The sequence below is a fragment of the Rhinichthys klamathensis genome, unplaced genomic scaffold, assembly GCF_029890125.1.
Source record: "Rhinichthys klamathensis goyatoka isolate OS25496 unplaced genomic scaffold, OSU_Roscu_1.1 h1tg000011l_1, whole genome shotgun sequence".
NCBI lineage: Eukaryota > Metazoa > Chordata > Actinopteri > Cypriniformes > Leuciscidae > Rhinichthys > Rhinichthys klamathensis.
The window spans coordinates 4,060,811-4,076,450 of NW_026606564.1; the positions used below are offsets into that span (position 1 = coordinate 4,060,811).

General features: G+C 40.0%; 1 protein-coding gene across 1 annotated transcript in view; it reads right to left on the reverse strand.

Annotated features, from left to right (window-relative positions):
* The window catches only part of st6galnac3 (ST6 (alpha-N-acetyl-neuraminyl-2,3-beta-galactosyl-1,3)-N-acetylgalactosaminide alpha-2,6-sialyltransferase 3), a 94,849-nt gene that overhangs the window by 56,114 nt on the left and 23,095 nt on the right, over positions 1-15,640 (reverse strand). The window contains exon 2 of the mRNA XM_056264396.1: positions 8,878-9,072. Within this exon, the coding sequence (XP_056120371.1) occupies positions 8,878-9,072 (195 nt within the window). The remainder of the gene's footprint in view (positions 1-8,877; positions 9,073-15,640) is intronic.

Below are 15,640 nucleotides of genomic sequence, written 5' to 3' on the forward strand. Positions count from 1 at the left end.
CAGGCAGAGGTTCAGATCCCTCTACGTGGAACCTGAGGAAAGCCCCAAGGAGCTGTATGTGAGGCTAAAAGAGCTGTACGTAAAATGGATCCAACCGCAAGGTAAAACACTTCATGAAATTGGTGAAATCCTGATCATGGAACAATACTTGAGAATGCTGTCCCCTGAGCTTCAGGTTTGGGTAAAGGAGCATGGGCCGAAATCTGCTGCTGAAGCTGCCACACTTGCTGATGTGTTTGTTGCTGCCCGGAAAAAAGGCCAGCCATGGAGTAATATGGGTGGGAAGGCTGGTAACGATGGCCACCAGCCAATACCCCCTCAGTACCAACAGAGGGCGGCGCTAGGAGGAAGTAAACCTCCCATGAGGGAGAGCCAATATGCACCATCTAGAACTCCTAACAGAACGCCCATTTGCTACTTGTGTGGACAGGAAGGTCATATTAAACCAATGTGCCCGAAGAACCCAGCCAAGCTGACCCAAATGTGTTTTGTTCCACGCCAGAATGCTAACCCTGAACCCAAAGGTAACCACACCATGAAAATGGCTTGGGTTAAAATCAATGGGGAAAATCTCAGAGCCCTGATTGACACTGGCAGTACTCAGACCCTTGTACAGAGGAAATATGTACCAGCTAATGCTATCTGTACTATTGAGACTGTCCCTATTTGCTGTGTTCATGGTGATGAGAAGCATTACCCCACTGCTGATATTTATCTGGAGATAGAGGGACAGATGTATCTGTTAAATGTGGGAGTTGCGGATCACTTACCTTTCTCGGTAGTTTTGGGTGAAGATCTGCCAGTACTCTATGATTTGATAAAGCAGGTGCAAAGTTGTAATGTGGTCACTAGAGCACAAGCTAAGCAGGTAGACGCAGACTCCATAGCCCTCAGTGCCTTGCCCTTCTATAATGAAGAGTTTGAGACATGTCCCGGGAAAGCTCACAAGACTCGTAGTCAGAGGAGGCAAGACAAATTTCAGGGCACGGCTATACAACCATCAGCTGAGGCTACTCCAGACATGCCCCTGGGGTTTCAAATACCCACAGATATAATGCAAATGCAGGAAAATGATTCAACCTTGTCTACCCTTTTGCAGAGAGCACGAGGAAGGAAGCAGGAGACTAATACTAATGGTGAGCAAAAGGAGTATGTCCTACAGAACGGTGTTCTTTACCATCAGAGTGGCCAGGTGAAGCAGCTAGTGGTCCCACAGGTGGCCCGAGAAATAGTACTTACCTTGGGTCACTCCATTCCCTGGGCTGGCCACTTAGGGAAACACAAGACCACTGCTCGTATTAAGCGCCATTTCTACTGGCCAGGTTTGCAAACTGATGTCGCCCAGTTCTGTAGAAGCTGCTCTCAGTGCCAAAAGACATCAATGAAAAGTCCCTCCAAAGCTCCACTCCAACCTCTCCCAGTTACAAGTATCCCCTTTGAGCGTCTTGGGATGGACATTGTTGGTCCGGTGGAGAAAAGTAAAACAGGAAACCGTTTTATGTTGGTAGTAACTGACTATGCAACCAAATATCCAGAAGTCTTCCCATTGAAATCAATTAAAGCAAAAACTGTGGCTTTTTCCTTGGTGCATTTTTTCTCAAGAGTTGGTTTCCCTTGTGAAATTTTAACGGACCAAGGCACTAATTTCATGTCTGAACTTTTGAAACAGGTTTACCAACTCCTTGGCATAAAGAGGGTGCGCACTACACCGTACCACCCGCAAACAGATGGGCTGACAGAGCGGTTCAATCAGACCCTCAAGCAAATGCTCCGTAAGTTTGTGAATGAGACTGGATCTGACTGGGATCACTGGCTCCCCTACCTCCTCTTTGCATACAGGGAGGTACCTCAGGCGTCCACAGGTTTTTCCCCTTTTGAACTACTCTATGGTCATGAAGTGAGGGGTCCTCTGGCCTTATTGAGGGACACTTGGGGAGGAGATCAGCGGAAGGAAGGGACCATGAATGTAATCTCCTATGTTGTCCAGATGAGAGAGAAACTGCAGCGAATGGGGGAACTAGCCCAGACACACATGCTGGAGGCCCAAAAGCACCAAAAGACTTGGTATGACAAGTCAGCTCGACAGCGAGGCTTTCAACCGGGCCAGAAAGTCTTGGTTATGTTGCCTACCAGTGAGAGTAAGCTCCTTGCAAAATGGCAGGGGCCCTTTGAGGTGAAGAAAAAGTTGGGGCCCACCACCTATCAGGTCTCCACTCCAGGACATCAGCGTTCTAGCCGGGTGCTTCATGTGAACCTCCTTAAGGAGTGGGTCCCAAGAGCTGAGGTGTTCCTGATTCAGGCGGTAAAGGAAGAGGAGGAGGCAGATGACGAGTATCTGCCCTTGCCAGTGTCCACAGAGCTTGATGTAAGCCATCTGTCAAAGGAACAGCAGTCTCAGGTACTAACTCTACTTCACTCAGACATATTTCAAGAATATCCAGGGCGCACGAACCTGGTGGAACATGACATTGTATTAAAACCTGATGCAACAGTGAGACGTATGAGTTACAGGATACCAGAGCGCCTCCTGGTGTCCCTGAAGAAGGAAGTTGACCTCATGCTGTCTCTGGGGACAATTCAGCGATCTAAGAGTGAGTGGTGCAATCCTGTGGTGCTGGTTCCGAAGAAGGATGGGACAATAAGGTTTTGTATCGACTTCAGGTATCTAAACTCAATTTCAAAGTTTGACTCCTACCCCACCCCACGAATTGATGATCTCATTGACCGCCTTGGAGAAGCAAAGTATTTAACCACCATTGACCTCTGTAAGGGTTACTGGCAAGTGCCCCTAACCCAGCAGTCGCAGGAATTGACAGCCTTCCGAACTCCCTGGGGGCTTTTCCATTTTACGGTGTTACCATTTGGGCTGCATGGGGCTCCAGCCACGTTTCAAAGACTAATGGACCAGGTTCTCTATGGATTGTCTGAGTTTTCTTGTGCGTACCTTGATGATATTGTCATCTACAGCACAACATGGGAGGAACATGTGGAGCATCTCAAAGTGGTCTCTGACCGACTACATTCTGCTGGCTTGACAATCAATCCAGCTAAATGTTTCCTGGCCAAGAAGGAAACTGAATATCTGGGTTTCACCATTGGAGGTGGGTTAATTAAACCCCAGGTTCAAAAGATCCATGCAATTGAGTCATGTCCTCTCCCACAGACCAAAAAGCAGCTCAGATCTTTCCTGGGGATGGCTGGCTTCTACCATCGGTTCATCCCCAACTTCTCAGCCAGGGCTGCTCTACTAACGGATAAGACGGGCTCAAGATGTCCCAACCAGATCCAGTGGACGGGGGACGCAGTGGCAGCTTTTAAGGACATTCAAAAATCACTGAGTAAAAGCCCTGTTTTACATAGTCCAAACTTTGAGGAACTGTTCATATTACAAACCGATGCCTCTGAGAGGGGTGTGGGGGCGGTACTTCTACAGGGACCTAAGGAGGAACGACATCCTGTGGCATATATCAGTCGGAAACTTCTACCCAGAGAGGTCCGCTATTCAACAGTGGAAAAGGAGGCCTTGGCAGTCAAATGGGCCCTGGACTCTTTCAAGTATTACCTGATGGGCAGAGAGTTTACATTGGAGTCTGACCATAAGGCACTGCAGTGGCTGGAGAGGATGAAGTATACCAATGGGCGGATTACCAGGTGGTACCTTGCCATGCAGCCGTTCCGGTTTACAGTCCAGTACATCCCTGGCAAGGTCAACACCACTGCAGACTACCTCTCTCGCTGGCCCAGCAGCAGCTCTGAAGGGGGGGGGTGTGTGATGGCCACAGCCATGGCCTCACAACCAGTCTAAGAGCGGTAACCTCATACACATTATACATTTGTTGCAGATATTTATTTAGTTACAAATAACTCACAGGACACTTAGTTCATTTCACACACATTATACTTTATTTAGTTGATCATATTTAAGTATCTTTTTGGGAGCACGCAACATTAGTTACTTTTGGATTGCCATTCTGTTTCTATAATTATTTTGTTTCTGAGCTTACCAGTGTTGGATTCCACACCCGGGAGAGATTCAGGAAGTCGGCTGGCTTAAAGGGGTGGCGTTTGGAGCAGGAGCAGCTTTATAGGGGAGGTGGCCTAATTGGACCCTACCACTGCTTGTTATGTCTGGGGGGGTTGCTTTATTCTCTGTTTAGATATTATGGGGGTTAGATTTATATTATATTGAGTATTTTTGTTTAGTTGAGGATAAGTAAAAGCATATTTCTTTTGGAATAAGTTTTTAGGTAGGTTTTGTTGTTATTTGTAGTTTATGTAGTAGTGTTGTTGTTAGTCTTCCCTTGTGTGTCAATTGGTTTGGTCAGCCAATATATAAGTCCCCTTTGTTTCTTTTGTTGAAAGGTCAGTTGTGTTTTTTGAGTCTGTTACGTTCAAAGCTTTATTTACCGTCTGTTTATTTGACCTCTTTTATGGGCCCAAACCTTTATCTTTATTTTTGTTGTAATGATTTATGGGAAATAAAAACCCTTACTTTTGGAACTTCCCTTGTGACTCCTCTTGCTTAACTGCTTGGTCCCTGACAGCCATCAATGGTCAATGGTGGGAAAAAAGTTAAAGTTAAACCAAACTTAAATGATTATGTCCAAAGAGTAAAATCCTAAAGAGTATTAAAGGGACAGTTTGCACAAAAATAAAGATTTAGCAACATCATGAGGGTGAGTAAATTGTGACAATGTTGATATCCCTTTAGAAATACAGGAATTTAAACAATAGCTAAATATCATCTTAAAAATGTGCTCTGTGTCTCTGTTGATGTCAGAAGGTCCAATTTAACTTAAGCCAACAGACAGACATAGTCTGTCAGACACAGTCATGATCAAAGTTTAATGTAGCAAATCATTAAAAGAGAAATTAATTAAAAGAAACTATTGGCACATCAAACCAGGTGAAATTGAAATACCTCCTTAAACAGTCTGCTTCAATAAGTATTAAAACAGAGACACATTTTGCACATTTTTTAAATTTCACAGCCATTTTATAAAGTGGAAAAGTTTGAAAAATTTTAACACAGGATTAATGAAATTCAGTTTTTTTGCCAATATCCAGAATATGTTATCACCAAAATATTACAGGGAATAGAAAGTATAACATTAAAAAATAAAAGTGGAATTTGGGTTGCACACTTAATATGAAATTCTAACCTAGTGCTAGACTAATACTACAGCAGATGCCTTGATTTCAATGAATAATGATAGGAGTGCTGGAACAAACTTACCTACCTAATTTATTTCACTGTATGGCAGAAGTTCAGAGCAAAGTATTGACAATAACATCAGCAGGGAGATGAGAGGCATTCATCTCGCTCTGAGCTGACAGACAGACACTGATCTGACAGGTAAGCCTGCTCCACTGTGAATGTGAGACGCTTGACTACAACGCCCACACTCCATCATTTCAGACCAGAACATACAGCCGGTGTCTAAGTTCTATTTATGAGTACCAAAAAATGTCAAATACAAAAAAAAATCATAAGGATAAGGTGAAGGAACGTGTCGGTGAAGGAATGCCTTGAATATGTATTTTTTTTATGTCTGTTAGGGTGCCAGTTTTGTAAATGTAAAAAAAGGGGGGGGGCTACAGTAAAAGTATAAAGTACTAAAAGATCAAAAGATCAAGAAATGTTTAGCTTCACTATCTCTACCTATATACACTCACCTAAAGGATTATTAGGAACACCATACTAATACTGTGTTTGACCCCCTTTCGCCTTCAGAACTGCCTTAATTCTACGTGGCATTGATTCAATAAGGTGCTGAAAGCATTCTTTAGAAATGTTGGCCCATATTGATAGGATACCATATTGCAGTTGATGGAGATTTGTGGGATGCACATCCAGGGCACGAAGCTCCCGTTCCACCACATCCCAAAGATGCTCTATTGGGTTGAGATCTGGTGACTGTGGGGGCCATTTTAGTACAGTGAACTCATTGTCATGTTCAAGAAACCAATTTGAAATGATTCGAGCTTTGTGACATGGTGCATTATCCTGCTGGAAGTAGCCATCAGAGGATGGGTACATGGTGGCCATAAAGGGATGGACATGGTCAGAAACAATGCTCAGGTAGGCCGTGGCATTTAAACGATGCCCAATTGGCACTAAGGGGCCTAAAGTGTGCCAAGAAAACATCCCCCACACCATTACACCTCCACCACCAGCCTGCACAGTGGTAACTAGACATGATGGATCCATGTTCTCATTCTGTTTACGCCAAATTCTGACTCTACCATCTGAATGTCTCAACAGAAATCGAGACTCATCAGACCAGGCAACATTTTTCCAGTCTTCAACTGTCCAAGTTTGGTGAGCTCTTGCCAATTGTAGCCTCTTTTTCCTATTTGTAGTGGAGATGAGTGGTACCTGGTGGGGTCTTCTGCTGTTGTAGCCCATCCGCCTCAAGGTTGTGCGTGTTGTGGCTTCACAAATGCTTTGCTGCATACCTCGGTTGTAACGAGTGGTTATTTCAGTCAAAGTTGCTCTTCTATCAGCTTGAATCAGTCGGCCCATTCTCCTCTGACCTCTAGCATCAACAAGGCATTTTCGCCCACAGGACTGCCGCATACTGGATGTTTTTCCCTTTTCACACCATTCTTTGTAAACCCTAGAAATGGTTGTGTGTGAAAATCCCAGTAACTGAGCAGATTGTGAAATACTCAGACCGGCCCGTCTGGCACCAACGCTCAAAATTGCTTAAATCACCTTTCTTTCCCATTTTGACATTCAGTTTGGAGTTCAGGAGATTGTCTTGACCAGGACCACACCCCTAAATGCATTGAAGCAACTGCCATGTGATTGGTTGATTAGATAATTGCATTAATGAGAAATTGAACAGGTGTTCCTAATAATCCTTTAGGTGAGTGTATATATATATATATATATATATATATATATATATATACAGTATCTCACAAAAGTGAGTACACCCTTCACATTTCAGCAACCATTTTAGTATATCTTCTCAAGGGACAATACTATAGAAATGAAACTTGTATATATTTTAGAGTGGTCAGTGTGCTGCTTGTATAGCGGTATATATTTACTGTCCTCTGAAAATAACTCAACATACAGCCATTATTGTCAAAATAGCTAATAGTGTTGTGATGGTTTTCATGTTGCGATAATTGCTGAAGCTTTTATCACGCTATACGGTATTATCATGAACAGTGTTGGGGGAAAGTTACTTTGAAAAGTAATGCAGTATAAAATTGCGTTGCTCCCTAAAAAAGTACGTTGCGTTACTTTTTCTCACCTGGGCTGGGCTTGCTTGTTTTGTTTTTTTTACACATTATTACACACACACAAAGACAGGCAGAGAGAATTGTTCACTACACAAGTAACAATAAAAAAGTTGATGTGACACTTTAAAAACTATCAACATTCAAAAGTTTTCAAGATTATTATTTCAAAGAGTTATTTTCAAGAGAAAAGTAAGTTTAATTTAGAGCAGTCAAGGATAATAATAATAATAAAAAAACATTGTATAATAAAGCCCATTTCACTAAGATTTGATTCACTGAAGCGTTTCAAAATTGCCTTGTAGCAATCTGTGGTGAAATCGCAGGTGTTTTCTGTGAAATTACAGCGGTGTAGATTTCAAGCAGCTTTAGTTATTAATAATATTTTCATTCTGGTTTTCTATGGTCTAAAATAAACAGGGTTTTTTTGGGTGTGGAGAGTTGTGTGACTTGTGAAAGAGCTCAATTAGTTGGAGGTTAGAGAGGCTGCTCAGCAACTAAAAAATCTTTCATTCAGGCATGACTGTTGTAGCAGCACTTTGTAACCTTGACCAAAGTATTCAAACACAGCATTAGTATTAGGACCTTCTCTGCCCCTGTTTTTGTGCATAAATCAGCACAAAAGGACAAACAACTAAATAATTCCAACCCTCCTGATGCATTTCATGTATACTAAATTGCTTTCAAAAAGCTGGATGCTTTTAAGAGACCAGACAGGAACAATAAATTCAATTTATTAACTTCCTCTAATTTCTTTAGTAATTTTGTTTGTTCTTTTGTAAGTAGGAGAACAAGCCTGCCTCTCAGCGCTAATTGTGGCAGTAAATCACCTGAGCAGTTGAAACTACATGAACTTGGCAGTTATGAGTCAAAGCCTCATCTGTGCGTGGGGAAAACTCTTCAATGACCTTGAATATGGGATAGATGACTTGGCAAAACTTCACTTCTACAGATTCTTTCATCATCCACAGATCCTTGAAAACATCTTGAGGCAAAATAGACTAAAACTATTGTTAACCTCCTCATAAATATGTATGCTAGTACTAGAATTCAGTCTTAACAACCAACTCATTAGCACAAAAAAACATATATTTTTGGAAACCCTTTAAGTGGAAAAAGTCACCACCTATGAAAACTCTCAGCATGAGCAACTCATTACCTGCTATTCATTTACAAAGTATATTGAGAATTATATGACTGACCATAGTGCAATTAAATTAAATATTTATGAACCACAATATATATTTTTTTAAATCCACCTTCCAACTTTTGAAACAAAGTGACGGTCATTGCAACAAAACAAAATGAAATTCACGTTTCCACATTTCATTGCTTCAAGGCAAGCAGAATAGCACAAAGTCTCTTTCTACTTTAATAAACTGTTTAATGAAATGTTACTTGCCGTTTCTAATTAAATTTACAAGCTATTTCTGAGTGAAAATTGTTTCAAATCCAATTTAATTTTTCAGTGCAGTTGAATTGGTGAAATAAGTGAAATGTACAGTATTTTTATGCAGCTTTGACTGCAAGACAAGCCAGTTTGTACCATTTGAAATATAATGCAGCTCAAAAGTGTAAAGCAAGGACAAATCACTAAATATTTTAAGTGTGCTCTAGTCTCACCTCCTGGTTGGGGACGCTGAGGTAGCCGCGGTGGGGTTTGAAGGCTTTATGCGGTGGCCGAGAGAACATCCAGTTTCTACTGAAGCTCTGGCCGAAAACAGGCTGCAGCAGGAAGTAGGGTTTCTCTGAGTAATTAATCACCACCAAAAACAGAGACACCACCACAATCAGACTGGTCACTATCACTGACTTCTTCTGCGAGGAGGGAAAGAAGAACAGAAAACACGATCATTTAGCTTTTCTGATTCATGGGTAAAATTAAGCAATGAAACATTCAGGCAAATTAGTCATAATCACAGTCAAAAAGCCGTTGGTTTTCTTTTTGAAAAGAGGTGCTTAACCATCAAAAGAATCTCAAGAGGTCAAATTAAATAGATTATCAACTGTTTTCATTTCATTGAAGGTAATAAACCACCTTTTTTTTCAAAGTAATTAACATTAAATAAACATCAGAATTATTAAGTGGTATCGTGACATTCTGCTTTAAACATGCTGTGGTGCAACCTCTTCTAAAAATGAAAAATCTGGATCCGACAGTGCTAAATAATTATCGAACTGATCTCAAAACTGTCCTTTTTTTAATCAAAAATCCTAGAAAAGGTTGTTTATCATCTTTTAATTTTAATTGAAATGGCATTTTTGATAAATTGCAATCTGGGTTCAGAGCACTTCACAGCACAGAGTCAGAGTCGTGAGGTGTGTCACAACCTGTTGCTGGCTGATGAGTTAGGAAAGTGTGCAGTTCATGCAATTTTGCTGGTAAATTCATGACAATGGGCAGGAATTTAAGGAACTTTTTGATTGGTTTCCTTCCTATTTTAATGTAAGAACTTTCTCTGTAGAATTGGGAAATGGTTTCCTATTGAATCCTATTTCCCCTGAATCTATTACTTGAGGTGTTCCACAAGGCTATATGTTGGGCCCAGTTTATTTTCTTTATATATGCTTCCATTGGCTCACATTTGTCCAAAACACAATAAATCCTACCATATTTAGGCTGATGATATTCATCTTTATCTCCCTCTAAATCTATGGTAAATATGTTACTGTTTTAATGAAATTTAAAAAAAAAATGGATGGCAACAAAGCTTTTGAGACTAAATGTTGGTTGGTATATGATGGGAAATATTTTCCACAAATTAAAGACAAATAATGATAGGGTTAAAAGGTGCAATGTATAGTCAATGTTTAAATTTTTATTTAGAGAGGAAGTCATGAGGTAAAATGGTTGCATGCAAAATGTAGGATACATCTAAATATTATGTTGTTGGTCATACAAATTAAATACTGTATCAGTTCATATCAGATTGTTCTAATAAAATATAAAGTTGTATTATTTTAACTGTTGAATATATCATCGAAAAGTTCAATACCTCAGGTGTGAAAGAATGTATTTAAAACAACCTATTTATCATGCTCATTTATTTATATGTTAGATAATACTTTATACAACCATACAACGAAACAAGTGATATGATAAGCCAAATCAATAATATCTTAATAGAACAAAGCTCTTATTTCTCAGTGCATGTCCTAATGGTCTAAGCCAGTGTTTCCCAACCCTGCTCCTTGAGGCACACACCAACAGTGCACATTTTGGATGTCTCCCTTTTCTGACCCATATATTTCTGGTCTTGGAGTCTCTACTAACGAGCTGATAAGTTGATTCAGGTGTGATCGATTAGGAAGAGTTGGAAAATGTGTAGTGTTGGTGTCCCTCCAGGAACAGGGTTGGGAAACACTGGTCTAAGCTGTGCAAAAATTCAACCCTTGCAAACAGAAGTCAGAAGTACTGCAGAAATCTTTCTGTATTCCTTAAAGAGGATTAAACTTGACAGAAACTAAAGCTCTTTTCTCTGTTTTGCACTCGACTGATCAGAAGACAATTCACGCCAATGAATTGTTCAGTTTTTGCCCATTAAAACGGAATATTCTCCTCTTTCACGTTTATCTGATATGACACATTCTCCACAGAGTATTCAAAAGTCAGAAAGCTCTTCAAATTTGACTTTTTACATTCTCGGTTCTCTTTTCACAGTGAAAGATGGAAAACTTTCAAAGCTGTCTCTGCGTAATGATGTGCCCGCGGACATAATGCATATGGGAAATGTTTAAAACTCTGAGAAAAATTATTCAAAACATGCCTTTCTCGATTAGACTGAATGCATACAGTTCCTTGACAAGTACTTGGAATATTATGGACATCCCTATGCTAGACATGACATATTATGTAATATAAACAGGGTTGAGTCATTTCTCTTAGAAATAACACTTGTCTACACATCTTATACAATAAAAGTTTTAGCAATTCAACTTTTAAGAACCCTATGAAGTAAAAGAGAAATGACATTTGAACGTTTCATTTGCAACATTTTGAGGGCAAAAGTGTAGTGTAGTGATGTATGAAGCACAGCACGCAAGTCCATTTCAAACCAAAGTAGCCTGTCAATGTTACGAATTTTCATGACCAACTGAACCCGATCACCAACCTAAATCTGCATGGTGAAATCTTTCATGGACAATTCCAAATGCAGTGGATTCCTACTGAAATGACTTGGTTTTCCCAGAGAAAATTCACCAAACAACACTAGATACGACTGCATCTTTAAATGGGATTAAAATTATTGAATTATTGGTTTAAGTGCTTATCTTTGCATCATGCCTCAAGCAACTCGTGTGTTAAGCAATGAAACGGATGCATCTCCATGCAATTGGGACAAGTAAAAGCAAAAGCACCTTCTTTCACTGCTAAGGTGTGGATGTCTATGTTCTTTGATGTAGTTTGATGGCCCTGAAATTTGCCATCTAGAATAGAATCGTGTCTGGAATAATAAGGTGGCTGTCAGCAAATCTTTCTGAGCCAGTGGGGCTCAAATCTGGCACATCAAACATCTCAGGGAGGCTGTTTGGGTTTGCACTTCACAGGACGACATCAAACATGAAGAGTTGATTTAAAAAAATGACCATTTAAAGCTCAGACTAAAAAGATGGCATTGCATAGATTGCTTGAATGTTACATCATTATCAATGGTCTCACATTCACGTCGTGTCATTGAGATGAACAGTAAAGATTCAAAGGAAAGGATGCACCTTGGATAGAATCTAAATGTGTGTGTATATTTATTTTTTGGTACAGGGTTTCTCACTAAAGTGTTTTGAAATTATAAAAGAACACCATTTTAAAACACTTTCTAATATCCCTGTTTAATGCCCCTTCCACTAGATTTTTGCATATGTATTTGATTTGATTTTGACAATCATCCAAGCATCCAAGTCATAGAGCAAAACAGATGTACCCCCTAAAGCACTTCAATACTCAACCAACAGAGAGAGAAAGGAGATGAAAAAAAAACCATTTGCTTGACCACTCATCTCATCTGTTCTCATGGCAAGGGGGAATAAAAGGAAAATATCCCTCCACCTTGATTTGAATCTGTGGCCACAAATCTTGGCAAAGTGATGTGTCAGATTCGGGAAAAGGCTTATGGGAGAAGGGAGTAAGTCGAAGAACTTCCATCAGCAACAGCATATGACTCATCTCATCGTTGTACTATCCATCAGGATAATCATTGCACAGGCCTTGTGTTCTGCACAATTTCACCCATTTCGGCGGAGAGGAATTATTCAAAAGCAGGGACAAACAGAAAGAGATGAAAGAGAGAGAGAGAGAGAGAGAGAGAGAGAGAGAGAGAGAGAGAGAGAGAGAGAGAGAGAGAGAGAGAGAGAGAGAGAGAGAGAGAGAGAGAGAGAGAGAGAGAGAGAGAGAGAGAGAGAGAGAGAGAGAGAGAGAGAGAGGATAACAGCGCCATCATAGGACCATTATGATACTCAAAATAAAAGGGATCAATATGATCCAATTATGGACAACTGAGTGATCATTAATAGAAAAATCCTGAATGCTACAATGCTACCATTAGGGAGCAATTACAGACATATAAAAGAGGAGAAGAATATAGTGGTGAAGTGGTAAACTAGATTTTCATGTTTTCTGAAGAAAATGTGAGTGGTGACAATGTAAAAATGTGATTGAGAGGCTATGTGGTTCCCAGGGTATTGTGGCCGGCTGCTCCTGCTTTATAAAGTGGTTGCTAAGTGGAGTTAAATAAAAAAAAAAAAAAAAAAAAAAAAAAAAAAAAAAATTCTTTGGGGTAGCTATGGCATTCTGGGTTTATACAAGGGCATTCATATATGGTTACTAATATTTTTTTGAGGGCTTGCAATGTGGTTACAAGGTTATTCTGAGGGACTGCTGTGGTGTTTTGAGTGTTTTATTACATTGCTATATGACTGCTAATGTGTTGTGGGTGATTAGTGAGTAGCTATGCAGTTGCTAAGGTGTTCTGAGTGGTTGCTATGGTGTTGCTATGATGTTATTAATGTGTTCTGGGTGGTTGCTACAGTGTTGCTATGCAGTTGTTAAGGGGTTCTGGGTGATTTTTAGGACATTGGTATGCAGTTCTTAGGTGTTATATGCACATTGCAATGTGGTTGTTAGGTTCACTCGGCTGTTGTTGTTTTGTGTAGTTTCTTAGCACATTGCTTGTGGTTCCTAACAGTGTTCTGAGTGGTTGCTATGGCATTGCTATAAGCAATTTTAAAGTGTTTTGCATAATTCTTTAGCACAATGCTTGTGGTTGCTAAGCTGTTCTGAGTGGTTGCTGTGGTGTTGATATGCAGTTATTAAGGTGTTCTAGGTGGTTGCTATGATGTTGCTATGCAGTTGTTAAGGGGTTCTGGGTGTTTTTTAGGATATTGGTATGCAGTTCTTATGTTGTTCTATGCACATTGCAATGTGGTTGTTCGGTGTACTGGACTGTTGTTGTTTTGCATAGTTCCTTAGCACATTGCTAAGAAACTATGCGAACATTTCTGGGTGGTTTATAGGGCTTTACTATACAGTTATTAATGCACTTTGAGAGGTTGCTATGGTGGGGTTTTTTTTGTAGTTGTTAAGGTGTTCTAAGTAGTTGCCAGATTGTTTCCATGCAGTTTCTATGCAGTTCTATTGCTATGTGGTTGCAACGTGTATTGAGCTGTTGCTATGGTATTGCTATACAGCTGTTAACGTCTGCTAGGTTGTTGCAAGGACATTGCTATGCAGTTGCTAATATTTACTGTGAGGTTTGTGGTTGTAAAGTTGCTTTAAGTGTTTGCGGGTGCCATTGCATTTGCTAAGGTATTTTGGTTGGTTGCTAGGGTGTTGCTGTTTGACTGATAAGGTATTCTGTGTGAATTTGTAGTTACTAGAGCAACTGAATAACATTCACATACAATCAGCAATTTTTTTGCTATGAGGTTGCTATGCAATTCTGGGTTATTGATAGGGCATTGCTAGGGTGCTTTGGACGGTTTCTAAGTGGTTGGTTGCTTAAATCAAAAAAGCACATACCCCATTCACTCTTTTTAATAACCAGATTATTCAAATTAATGATTCATTGACTCACTCATAAATACTTCAATTGTTTCATTACTGGATAAATCAGCATTTTTAAACAAATCTCTTGAATGAATGATTCAATGACAAATGTATTCTTTTAACAGCCACTTGTCGCCACCTAATTGTGTAACAATGTAGTCAATACAATTGTTATTTTAAGCTCCACGATAAAAGGTGATTTGCTCCATCTTGATAATTTCCGTAGATATCAGGGATTATATCCGAACTATAAACTTTTATCCCAGCACTTCTGTGATAATATGAATTTTTGTGACACTGAAATAACGTAAATATGCGGTTGAAAAGACTGTTTGTGAAGTGGTTTCATACATGGCAACTGCTTTCTCTGGATCAGCAGCAGCGCCAACTCGGATTCGAATGTTCCAGTGTGATTTTGTCAAAGGTTTAATACACAGGCGAATCGTTGTCATTTAGGAATGAGATCAAGTGGGTGTTTGAATCGAGACCGCCATCTTTTAACGATTAATCGTGCAGCTTTAGTGTGAATGTGTAGATTTACATGACATGTTGACCTATAGAAGTATAAATACACACTGAAAGAAATAATTACTTATTTCGAGGGATATCCAATCACCAGACACCATAAAATTCAAGGTTCCACTACAGGGCTGGACCATCGGTTGGATATATTCTGTTTCTTTTTATGAAGCTTCTTTACGACTGGGTCTGACAGGGAGTTTTACAGTGCTGGAGATTGCAGCTGACACTGTGGCTAACAAAGCTTTCTCTGTGGAACATCTCTCTGCTGAGGGCTATTTCTAGAGCCACGACCAGACTCATTTCACCAAGTATTGATCTCCGTTCACAGACTGAGCACTAGGCGTCACAGCAATCCCATACACTGACTAGAATCATCCTGTCAGCCTGGTAAGTATGTGTGAGAAGAGAGAGAGAGAGAGAGAGAGAGAGAGAGAGAGAGAGAGAGAGAGAGAGAGAGAGAGAGAGAGAGAGAGAGAGAGAGAGAGAGAGAGAGAGAGAGAGAGAGAGAGAGAGAGAGAGAGAGAGAGAGAGAGAGAGAGAGAGAGAGAGAGAGAGAGAGAGAGAGAGATTGGATTTGGATTTCTCCCAGATATATAAGGTGGGAAATTAAACACAATTCTGGGGGAGCAAAAACATGGACGGCATGCTGAGATGCATGAGGAATTCTGATGGGTACATTTATATTTCTTTTATCATGTGTTTGAGAAATAGAGAAATATTTATGTACGAAATCTTAGAAATCACGAAAGTTCAAATCTTTCTAATAAAGCCGCTATAATGAGAATGAAAGGTGAACTTCAAACACAAAATGTGACGAAACAATGT